Source organism: Lathamus discolor, chromosome 7 (genome assembly GCF_037157495.1).
Source record: "Lathamus discolor isolate bLatDis1 chromosome 7, bLatDis1.hap1, whole genome shotgun sequence".
In the NCBI taxonomy this organism is placed as follows: domain Eukaryota; kingdom Metazoa; phylum Chordata; class Aves; order Psittaciformes; family Psittacidae; genus Lathamus; species Lathamus discolor.
In genome coordinates this window covers 1,473,175-1,485,513 of record NC_088890.1, presented here as the reverse complement: position 1 = coordinate 1,485,513, position 12,339 = coordinate 1,473,175, and the positions used below count along the sequence as shown (strand labels likewise).

Below are 12,339 nucleotides of genomic sequence, written 5' to 3'. Positions count from 1 at the left end.
GGCTGGGCTGGCAGCCCCTGCAGCAGGGAGGATGGGCTGCCCACCACAAGGTCACAGCAGAGGATGGGGGAGACCTGGCTTGGAGAATGCAAAGTGCTCCCATGCTGCCATCGGAGCAATCACAGGTAGGATGAGCCTTCAGAACCTGCCCAGCATCCCAGGGCTGGAGCAACCTCTTTGCTCCTCATGGAGATCCTGCTCCATGTCCGTGTGCCCCTGCAGGGCCAGAGAGCCAGACCAGCAATGTGGGGCACCGAGCTTGGAAAACAGCAAAAAGAAAGCTGGGGAAAACTCTGCGGGAGAGGAGGATGCTTGAACCAGAGCTAAGGTCCAAGTCCTGGCCTCAGCCATGACTTTGCGGCATGCAGCCTGCACCATGGCAAGGCACCCACCCTGGATCATAGGATCCCAGCCTGGTTTGGGTTGGGAGGGACCTTAAAGCTCCTCCAGCTCCAACCCCTGCCACGGAAGGGGCAGGGACCCCTTCCACTGGAGCAGCTTGCTCCAAGCCCCTGTTTCCAACCCGGCCTTGAGCACTGCCAGGGATGGGGCAGCCACAGCTTCTCTGGGCACCCTGTGCCAGCGCCTCAGCACCCTCCCAGGGAAGAGCTTCTGCCTAAGAGCTCAGCTCAGTCTCCCCTCGGGCAGGTTCAAGCCATTCCCCTTGGCCTGTCCCTACAGGCCCTGGTCCAAAGCCCCTCTCCAGGTTTCCTGCAGGCCCCCTTGTAAATCACTCTAAAGGTGCAAAGACCAGAGAAAAACTGAAAGAAGGAGGAAGAAGAGAAAACAAATCCGCCATGTAAAAAGCCATCACCAGCCCCTCTAGACGAATAAGGGACTTGAGGTCCCCATGGCTTTGTAACCCTCCTTCCACATCCTCGCTCCTTCCCATCCCCATCTCATCGCTCCCATCTGGAGCCCAGCGCAGGAGCGGCCGCCAGCAACGCGACACCAATCCCTGCGGATCCCCCATCGATCCGGAAGGGATGAGCTGCTCCGTCAGCTCCTGCAGTCCTGGCGCCGCTGGGCCCCCCGCAAGGGCCACACAAAGCCAACAGAGGATGTGGGGCTGCAGAGGACCAGCAGTGTTCTGCCCCCAACCCAACACAGCAGCACATGTATATAAGGAATTATCTCCTGCAATGGCACCCTGCTCCTGATTCCGGTCAGGAAAGCCACCCTGCTGCTCCAAGGCATCCTGCCCAGCACAGATCAAGCACAACTGCACCACGCTGTGCGCAGGATGGGGTGCTGGAGCACCTCACAAGCCACAGAGCACCAAGCCAGACCCTCTGGCCAAACCCTCCTGCTCCTGGGCAGGGATCATAGCAGGACCTTCACATTGCCCTTCCCTGGCTGAGGATGCCGTTAACTCAAGCTATGTTTATACAGGGCATGTACAGCTGTAATTATAGGCACGATGTTATGATAACAGGAAATCCATGCCCTGTGGAGATACAGGCAGGAAAGGCACGCACGGAGCTATTTGCTAATTGCCACCAACAAGCAGCCTTTTGTGGCATGGTAGAAAGAGGAATCTCCCCTACACCGGGATGGAGCCATCAGCACCCATCTCTGCCCGGGTCAACGGCGAAGCCGTATGGACAGGGACAGACAGATCAATATATCGAGTCACGGTATGATGGAGGCACAGCCTTATCTGCACCCCCAAAGGACCATCCCTCCCCATCGCACCACCGAGGCCTTTCCCTACCTTCTTGATCCTCCCGCTCCGCGTGCCCGCGAACACCACGGTCTGTCCCCTGTAGTCATAGGCAGCCACCGAGGTCATCCCATCCTCCTTGTCCACGAAGAGCGGGGTCCCCTCGATGGTGACGGTCCCCCCCAAGGGCTGGTTAAAATCCTGCCCACAGAAGTTGTCGTCGATCTGCAGCGGCTGTGGAGGAAAACCGAGGAGAGATGAGCGTGGGGATAACACCGCGACATGCCCGCCCTGCCATAGGGCCACCAGCCATCTCCCACCTCCACCCCATCACCTACGGTGGCTTCAGCAGCCCCATCATAGAACCAACTAGGCTGGAAAGGACCTTTAGGATCGCTAAGTCCAACCCTCACCATGACTATCTCAGCCATCCCAAGGGAAGGGATGAGCCGGTGCTTCCCTAAAATTCCCTTTCCATGCTGATGGAAGGCACTTAGGACACATCCAAGGCACGCAGCCACTCTGCATCCAGAACAAGCTTTGCAGACCAAGGCTCTGGGTCTTACAGAGCAGCACTTACAAACCCAGCGGGAGCCAGCGCAGCATCCCTGCTGCCCCTCCATCCACTGCCACCTCAGGCAAGTGGGATGCGGGCACCAACTCCACACACATCCCTCTCCTCCTCATCCCGGCGGCAGCTCCAGAAGGAAAACATCTTGGCAGCCAGGCAGGAGGGGCCGAATCCTGCACCCGGCCTTCCCCCAGAGACAAAACACTTCCCAGCCAAGGCCGTGCCAAGACAAACGAGTCGGGGCTCCTCAAAGAGCCTCATTTCACACAGCAGAGGCTCCAGCAGACACGCTGCCCACCTGCCAGCCCCGCTCCTCCTCCCACAGGAACGCCGTTGGGAATTCCCCACATTCTTTCCCTGCTGCCTTGCCCCAGACAAGGCGCCGGGCTCCGGGAGCTGCCTCCTTGCTTCTGTGCTCACCTATGGGGAGAAGCTTCTGCAAGCTCTGCCCCAGCCCCTTGCCACCCTTAGGCAAGGATGGTCACATTAATGGGCAAGGCAAAGACAGAGGGATGCCCCTGTGGAAGCCGGGATGCAGGCAGGGAAGGGGGACCAGGACCAGCTCCATTGAGCATCCTCAGGTCACCTTGATCTGCTGAGCACAACAGACCCCGGCCATGGGTATCCAGCCTATGCACCCATGCCATGGCTTCACAGCACCAGCAAAATCCATCCCAGCCTGCCCAGGCAGGGAAGGGCTCCTGATCCCAGCAGGATCAGGGAGCCTGGTGCAGGAGGTGAGGGCACAAAGGAGACAGCCTGCTCCGGCCTCAGGATCCTTCCGCTCCACAAGGTTCCTTACGTAACTGAATTTAACGGGGAGAGAGGGTTGTTGGCAAGCAGGGCCCTCCAAATGCATGCCAGTCCCCACGGGGTTTTAAATCCATACAGCGTGTGCATGGAGCAGATGGGAAAACCCCGAGCTCCAATACATAAGGGCAGTACATAACTCCGTAATTCCCACTCGATGTCGCCTGGAAAGAGACGGTCAGCCCGGACCAGCTCCCACCAGCAATTCCCAGTCCCCGGTGGGGAACAGGGCAAACAGGGTGCTTTTCCATGCCCCAGGGCATTGTATTCCACAATGGCTTCAGCCTCCCACAGCCACGGTGAGGCTGCTTGTCCTCACCGTGCCACTATTCCAGCCCCAAGGCCAGTGGTCCCGTTCCCGGCTCAGTGGGGAAGGACCAGGAATGACACCAGTCAGGCACATTCAGCCTTCACAGGGAGACTGGGAATGCTGGGCTGCTTCCTCGGTTACTTCTGTGTATGCTGAAAGCCTGAGTTAATATACAGCCACAGACCAACGACCTTTGCTCGTCATTCCCTAAACTGGCAGAGCTCCTATAGCCAGGCATGGGAGATGCAGGGATCCCCAAAACAGCCGCATGAGGCACCAGGCACTTTTGCAACCACAGGAAAAGGAGGAAGGGAAATTAGGACCTTTCCATCTATCCTCTTAATCCCAGCCTTGCAAGCGCCCTCTCCTCTCCATCAGCCAGCACACACATTAAGCATCCTCCTCTGCATCACTTTAAAACGAAAGATCCAAGGAAAGAAGAGACATGAGGGATGCTCCAGCCAATACCACGCTCCTCTCCGCATACCTGGGATCCTTGAGGCACTTCACATGGAGACAAACCCACTCTCTGCTCCAGCATCCCAGCACCTTCCACCCATCCACAGCAGGTGAAGGGCAACACCATGATGGGATTTAAGGCCCTGCGTGCAGTTGGTGCTCTCTCACGCTCCATCTGCGGCTTCCCCATCCCCTCTGCTGCTGAATATGCAGGAGGAGAGATGTTGATGGTGTTTACTCCGCTCTGCTTTGTCTCAACAAACTCTCTGGGAAACGACAAATACAGCTGCACCGCGGCCCCGCGGAGCCGCCGCCGCCATGCAGCCACCACCTCGATAAATAATTACACCCACAATTAGCTCATTAACAGCAAACTGCCTCGTTAGGGAAGCACAGGCAGGCAGCGGGGAGAGGGCAGGCCAAGGGCGGAAGAACCGGGGCTACGGCACCAACCGGCATCCCTGGAGGATGCGGGATGCAGGGGGGATGCAGGGGGGATGCAGGGGGGAGTGTCCTCTGACACACACCACAGCACACAAGGGCCAGTGACCTTGGAGCATCTCAGCTCACAGATGCTGGGGTCTGCAGGAGCCCTTTGGCTCTGTCTGTTCTCCCATTTGCACAGGTGGTTGCAGGAACCATGGCCTCAGCCCATTGCGATGGGGAGGAATTGTTATTTTGGGGTTTTTTCTGTGGATTTTAATGATTTTTCCTTTAGTTTTTATTTCAGTGTTTTCCCTTGGCACCTCGGCTGCCCATCACCCCCAGACCCCACTTCTGCAGCACAGCATCCTTCTGCCTCCCATCACCAACCCACTCCCTCAAAGCAGGATCAGGAAAGCCCATATTTCCCGGGGACAGCAGCATGCAAGAGGATGGAAAGCAGGCCCATAGCACCGAGGGAGCATCTCCTTGACGTGCCTTGTCTCATTGCCTCCCTTCAAGCCCACTTACGAAAGCAATGAGGGAGCAGACAGCAGAGGCAGGCGAGGCTCGCGCAGCGTTATTAATTAGCCACTGATTCACCAGTTAACACCATTACAGGCTCAAGCCCGGTCCCCTGTGCACCCTCCTAGGTGCTGCGATGGAGGATGGAGGATGCAGAAGGATGGGAAGAGCCGGGCAGGAGGCCGCAGGAGGCAAGGACCAAGCGCCAGGCCGGGATGCCAGGCTTTTAGCACGTTTCCCAGGAATAATCGCAGCCCGGTACGGTTCATTAACACCTGCATTTCTCTGGCTGCCCCTGGGAAAGGATTTGGCTTACCCTGGCCCAGTGTGGGCCAGTTCCTCACCAGCCATTGCCCTGTGCCAGGAGGCTGGGCAGCAAGCCCCACGAAGGAGTCAGAACTCATTTTCTCCCTGGGGCTGCGCAGGGAAAGCTGCTGCCCATTGTCCTGCTGGCTCCAGGCATGGCTCTGCCTGCGCTGCCAGCCCAGGGTGAGGATGCTGGGAACCCCAAATCACTCCCTGCTTTGCAGCATCTGCCCTTTCCCAGCCCTGATACATAGAATCCTGGAGTGGTTGGGTTGGAAGGGACCATAAAGATCACCTGCTTCCAACCTCTTGCCATGGGCAGGGACAGCGGCACGTGGAGCAGATGTGCCGAGTACATCTGGCCATGGACAGCACAGTCCCTGCAATGCCAGGGGAAGCCAAGAGCCAGGACCCACAGCACTGAATCCCTCATTGAAGCACCACAAGCAGCCAGACCTTGGATGGGCTCAGGAGTGGTTTCGGCAACGGGGCTGGAGCAGGGGGATGTACACAAGGTGCCTCTGCCCTTCCCATTGGACCACTGGATCCCAGAAAGGGAGCCCAAGGAACAGCAGACAGGGATTTGCTCTGCTCGCCAGTGTCAGGGAGGAACCACTGACATCCCCTGAGCTGCTGCCAGGCCTGGCTCCTGGCCTCTCCTCCTGGCCCCAGCACCAGCCCTGCAGCGCTGCGGGATGAGCATCCCTCAGCCCCGAGGTCTGGGATGCCAGCATGGACCAGCCTCAGCCACTTCCCACCGCAAAGGAGCGGAGCTGGAGACCTCCTGGGACACTTCCCATATGGATGGGGTGTAAATCCCAAGCAACTACTGACTTAAGCAATTCCATTCTGCCTCCTCCAAAATCAGACAACAACATGCCCTTTGTTTTCTGGCCAGCCCTCACCACTGAGAGACCCGTCACTGCCACAGCCCACCCCAGAGGTGGCTGTGTCTCATTAGGGGCACAGAAATTCCTGCCAGGAAGAGGTTACACGCACCACAGGCTCTGGTTTGGCTTGTGCTCAGCACAGCAAGGGGCTGAGGGTTGGACGTGCAACCCAGTCCTGCCTTTCCAGCTCTGCTTGGCAGCTGGAGCAGGATGGGACAGAAAACATCACCTGGATCCTACACACGGGAGGCAGCACCCTCCAACCCAGCCCATTTGAAAGCAGGAGCCATCCTATCACCGCACACATCCTTCCGTCCTGCGAGAGCCCCGGAAGAGCACCCTGAGATGCATCCACTCACATGGGCTGACCACCAGGACCCTACAAGAAACCTGAAGAGGGGCTTTGGACCAGGGCCTGTAGGGACAAGCCAAGGGGAATGGCTTGAACCTGCCCGAGGGGAGACTGAGCTGAGCTCTTAGGCACAAGCTCTTCCCTGTGAGGGTGCTGAGGCGCTGGCACAGGGTGCCCAGAGAAGCTGTGGCTGCCCCATCCCTGGCAGTGCTCAAGGCCAGGTTGGACACAGGGGCTTGGAGCAAGCTGCTCCAGTGGAAGGGGTCCCTGCCCGTGGAAGGGGTTGGGGCTGGAAGAGCTTTAAGGTCCCTTCCAACCCAAACCATTCCATGATCCCATATTCTCTAGTATGAGGCCTCCCCCAAAGCCCAGGGGTGGCTCCCCAAATCCATGGAGCACGGTGCTGCCGTGGGGCACTGGGAGAGGCAGTCGCGAATGCGGGAGGAAGCGGCAGCATCTCCTCAGCGGAGCCGGCAGCTGCGGACCCAACAGGCAGCAGGGTAACGATTTCATCCTTTTCCAGCGGAATTCAATTAGTTCAAAGCCAAAATGTGATTTGTGAGCCCGGCACTCCTGACAGCAGCCCCTTTACTTTGTCAGGCAGCTGTTCGCTCTCTGCTCCGGAGCTGAGGGCAGGACGGTGACAGGGAAGGCAGATCCGCTCCATAGGGACCACCAACCCCACCACGAGGCACCCAAAACCCCGCTCAGGCAGGGCTGGGGGGATAATAGCAACAGCAGGAGTGTTGGGATCTCCACCAGACCCTCCCAACGCACACAATGGCACCCAAATCCCCTCTCTGCCACTTATCCGACCCTGCCTGGGTAACCACCAGCTTGTGATCCCATCCCCCAGAGCCACAGCCTCCCTCTGAGCACTCATGGGTTAGATGTGGACTGGAAAATAAGCCAGCACCAGGCAGGAGGACACATCTCTGGGGACAAAAGGGAGCGCTCCCTCGGCTGGGAATCACTGCTTTGGGATGCTGCCACTCGCCTCCTGCAGGTCTGGATGACCACGCTCAAAACTCACATCACTGACAGCACCTTGCACCCTCTGTCCTCTCCTCCAGCGCCCACGGAGAGGACGCGGTCCCTCCACGCTGAGCATCTGACCAGATCCTACCTGGACTGTCAACCTCTCCACCCTATCCATCAGGTCTGCGCTGCTCAACCCCACATCCTACTGCCCTCAACACCTTGTGCTTGGCCACAAGGTGCCACAACACAGATTCATACATGTCACGTGCAAGAGACTCCCCAGCACAGCTGCAGCAGCTGCCCTGAGGACAGGGCATCCCTCCCAGCCCAACCCACCGACACTTCCCATAGCCATAGTGCATCAGCATGGGGCACTGATGCAGCCCAAACCCACTATGCAGCCATGATCTCCACAAGGAAAGATGCTGAGGAATCCACGCATCCAGCCCTAAGAGTGTCAATCCTCCCACCAGGAAAACCCGGAGCAGGGCAGGTCATCCGGAAGGGTCCAGCCACCACCAGCAGCCAGAAACAGCCTGGCTTGGGTAGAGACGAGCAGGAACTTACCGAGTTGATGCAGCCCAGCTCCTTATTCAAGAGCCAGGGCAGCGAGAGTTTCCCTTCCCCTCTGTAGCACGACTGGATACGCTCCTTGATCTTATCCTTGATCTTCTTCAACGTGAAGAGGCAGAGCACAGACTCCTTGGGAGGCTTAACCCTGTTTTTCTGGCCCTGGGAGAAGATGGTGAAGAGGATATCCTCCCTCTCCGAGATGCCCAGGTACTTGGCCAAAGCCTTGCCAGGCTTGGTCAGGTAGGCATCCTGGATGAGGCGGTACTCGATGCCGTCCTGCACGCAGCCGATGGGGAACTCCACGTAGGAGTAGAACTTGGGGTCATCCACGCAGAGCCGGACGATCTTGGAAGTGAAGAACTGCTCCCCGGTGGAGTCAGGCGAGGTGAGCTGGGTGTCCAGCTGCAGGGTCAGGTAGTACACAAACTGCTCGCTGCTGAAGCTGTAGATGTAGTAGATGTCGAAGGTGGGGAACTTGGAGAGCGTATCCGAGGGGATCTTGAGCTGCGAGGACACAAACTCGTCCTGGTAGACGAAGCCGAACATCTCCGCGTTCTCCTCGTTGGCCATCAGCTTGCGGCTGGACAGGGTGGGGAAGTACTCCGACTTCCCATCAATGGGCGTCCCAATGAAGAGCTTGTTCTGCCCGTTGAGCACCTCGATGATGACCCCAGACATGGTGCCCGACTCGTTGACGCTGGAGAGGTAGTGCTCCTTGCGGTGGTGGGGCTCGCCCAGCTTGAAGAGGTCGTCGAGCCGCAGGAACTGGCAGATCCCTTGGGATGCGCTGCCGCAGGCAATGAGCCGGTTCCCCGAGTAGTCCACCAGCAGCAGCTTGTTCACGTTGTTGGTGGTGACCAGCCCGTGCGGGCAGGACTGGACGCTGGGCGGAGGGTAACACTTCTCATTGTCCTCCACGGGGCCCGTCACGTGCGTCCGCAGGAGCGTGAGGTTGTTGGAGAGCTTGTAGATCCGATTGACGGCCCCCACGTAGACCTCCCCGGTCTTGTTGTGGACCACCAAGTGCGTCAAGCTCCAGTCTGAAACCGGGAAAGTCCTAAAGGGAGACTTGGGGCTGCCTTCCGCCCGCGGTAGCCAGGTGCTCCCCAAGAGCAGCAAGGTCCAAACGTGGATGGGCAAGTGGTGCTTGAGCCAAAGGAGCCGCATGGCAGCGGCCTCGCATCCAGCCAAGGCCATGCCCAAACCCAGCCACAAAATAAATAGAAACCAACCCAAACTAAAGGGGTAAGGGAGGGAGGAGCTAACGGGACACAGTCTCCTCTGCTTCCGCTGCGCTCCGCATTCAGGGTATCGTGGGCACGGCCACTGCAGTCAGCCCTAGAGGGAGAAAGACAAGGAGAAAAGGATTAGGAGGCTTTCCTGCACCATGTCAAGCCCATTCCACCAACCCCAGCGGAAGATTGTCCCTGGTGCAGGGACCAAAGGGGCCTGCGAGATGCTAAGGACAACCCTGCCTGGTTGTACGCCAGCAGGAGCCCAGGGATGCTCTTCAGCACACCTACAGCATACAAACACCTCAGCACGGCAATGCTGGCCCTGACCTGCTTTTAGGACCACCAGCAGCACCCAAGTGTTATCCAGGGATGGCTCCTAACAAGCTTTGATGGGAGCCTCCTGCCCCTGCACTGGGAGTGGATGCAAAGGCCCAGTTTGAAGCAAGCCCAGCCCAAGCCTTACACAGAGGAGGGTCTTGAGAGCACCTTTTGAAGGAGCTGAGCGCCCTGGCACGCTGCCTGCTGTCCCCATCACCTGCCTGACAAAGCCCAGGAGAGCCCTGGGCAGGAGGAGCAGGCATTTACATGCATTAGGGAACACAGGGGCAGCAGCAGGGAGTTGGCTCACGGGCTCCGGAGGGACGAAAGGGCACACACAGGGAGGATGCAGAGCTCTGCACTCAGCACGGGGCCAGCCAAAAGCCCACACCAGTGTGACCACTGCATCCCCAGCAGCGGGGAGAGATGGCCATGGGTAGACAACGCAGCTCTGCTCTCCGTGTCTGCCTCAGTTACATCCCATCCGTGTCTTCTCTATCCCAATCCACAAGCACAAGCGCCTGAGGTTGTGCGAACCCCCCCACCAGCACACAGCGCATCCCACCAAACACCATCACAACCCAACCACGCAGGGTGGGATCATCGCTCCCGAGGTCCATGACCAGGACAAGAGCTCAGCCCCAGTTCTCCAACACTGAGACCAAAGCCAGGAGCCACCAAGGTCTGTGGGTACAGAGACAACCAAAGCACGAAGCCACCAGTCCTAGAAATCATCATTAAACTCATGTGCCAAAAGGAGAGGAGAAGGTGATGGAGGTGAAAGCAGGAGCTCAGCGCAGGAGCATTGTCCCGTTGGAGCATTGTCCTACCAGGATGTGTGAGCAGGACAGGGAAGTCACTTTCTCAATGCTATTCTATGATTCACCGCTTCTATTTCAGGAAGCAAGCAAGAGCTGCTGCCACAAAGCAGTGCTAGAAAGCCCAACAGGAGATTCCCAAATTAACGGAGGGAATTACTACTCGGGAGCTGGAAGGAGAGCAAAGAGAGGCAGAGCTGGGGCGAGCCGAGAGCAGAGAGATGACACTGCAGAGCTCCTCTGAGATTTCTGCTCCTAAATAGACTTCAGCAGCAGCATCTCACCCTAGTGACCTGACACAGTGGTGGGTCTGTCCAGCTTGAACCATCAGCAGTGATTATTACAGAGGAACAGCAGGAGTGCTTTGCTTGCCTGGCTCTCCTCAGGATTCCTGAGACTGGGATGGAATCAAAGCGGGGTTTGAGCCCTCAGCGCACCCCCGGCTCCATGCCCATGGGAGCAGCCGGGGAGGAGCAGCACAGGGAACAAAGGGCATTTCCATCCCATCACACAACCTCCAACCGCCACGGAGAGGTCACAGCAAGGCTAACAGCAGAGCAGCTCCTCCACTTGAAACCACGCCGCATGCAAACCCCATGGGGCTGCACGCATGGAGCATCCTACCCCAAGGAGAACCCAGCTCAGGACCACCGATGCCACCAGGAAGCCAGACCTGCACCACTGCAGTCCCAATGCATGGAAAACCCTGAGCAGACACCGTGGAGCCAAGCCCAGCCCTAAAACAGGCTGCAATAAAGTAATACAGCCCAGAACAGATGTATGCGTGCCAACCGGGAGAGCAGGACCGAAACTACACCCTGTTAGGCTACCTGGGCAGCAAGGGATGCAGTGCAGAGCATCCCCACACAGGGCCACGCTATGGGGAGACAGCCCCACAGGTTTGTGCTTTGATTTCTAAGCACACAGATGCATTCAGGAAACCTGCCATCAGAAACAAAGCCGGCACCAAACCCACCCCAGCCCCTTCCATCCCACCCCAGCGAGGATGCTTGCTCATGGTTCACCTTGGAAGTGGCCACACAGAGCTGGTCGCAGCATGACCTGGATGTGGCTGCCCACAGCCAACACAGGCTCCAGCTTCAAAAGAGCCTTTCAGTCAAAAAGCCATGGACATGGCCCACAAATGCCTGCATCCCACTTTGGTCACTGCTGAAGAGGTGACAAGAGGCTGCAGCATTCATCCCCTTGAGGCTGTGAGCTTCCTGGTCCTGCATCCCAGCCAGGAACCTGGGTTTGGGATGGGAGAGCATGCTTTGGGAGAATAAACATCACTTTTGATAGCAGAAAGCAGACTGGACAGGGCTTTAAGGACCACTCATGCAGGTACTGATGGATGCCAAGTCAGCACAGGCTGCTGGGCTACAGAGCATCAGCCCTAGTGCTAATAGCTGGAGCCAGGGTTTGAAACAGGCTGGTGAGCACAGAGGTGCACATCTGGCACCCACAGACCCACCTGCAGTGCCCATTCCTGCCTCACCCAGACCCTGGCTGGGACGCATCACTATTGGTGCTGCCCGCCACTGTGCATCACCTCAAGAGGAGCCCCACACATTACCGGAGTCCCAGGCGGGTTTGCACCCCAAGGTTAGGGAAAGCATCACTGGACTTCGGGAGAAGCTGCTCTCAAACAGTGGGATAAGGCTGCAAACTGCCCCAAGAGCTTTACAGCCCCGCACTCCGCAAGGGAGGCTGGAAGAGGGAAGGAATGGTGCTGAAACCCCCCATATAATCACCCAGGAAAGGGGAAATGGCATCTGATGGGTCTTTACCTGCAGCCTCTCTGAGTCCCTTGCTGCTTTCAGCAATAGGAAACATCCAGGAAGGGACCCGGTTCCATTTCCAAACCCACGAGCTGCAGCGCTGCCAGTAATTAGTGATGGGGAGAGTGCAGCTATTCCAGGGGAGAGGAAAACCACCGGAGAGCCGGCCTCACCGTGCAGCTGGTGTATTTTTAGGTTCCTCTGCCTGGGAAAAGCCTCGCAACAATGAGGAAAGCCTGGTGGTGGGACGAGTTAGAGCTGCGCTCTATATGCCATCATCTGCAACAGGGCTAAACTTTAACTCCTTCCTTCACCACAGTCACT

General features: G+C 57.9%; 1 protein-coding gene across 5 annotated transcripts in view; it reads right to left on the bottom strand.

The window, feature by feature from the left end:
• Positions 1-12,339, bottom strand: part of PLXNA1 (plexin A1) — a 106,592-nt gene that overhangs the window by 85,527 nt on the left and 8,726 nt on the right. For 4 of the 5 annotated variants that reach the window (XM_065687772.1, XM_065687771.1, XM_065687775.1 and 1 more), the window contains exons 2-3: positions 7,858-9,201; positions 1,715-1,897 (exon numbers count right to left, since the gene is read on the bottom strand). In XM_065687772.1, coding sequence (XP_065543844.1) covers positions 1,715-1,897; positions 7,858-9,060 — 1,386 coding nt within the window. In that variant the 5' untranslated portion in view covers positions 9,061-9,201. Of the gene's footprint in view, positions 1-1,714; positions 1,898-2,243; positions 2,281-7,857; positions 9,202-12,339 lie in introns of those variants that run through there. The other variant, XM_065687776.1, reaches the window with a different exon arrangement.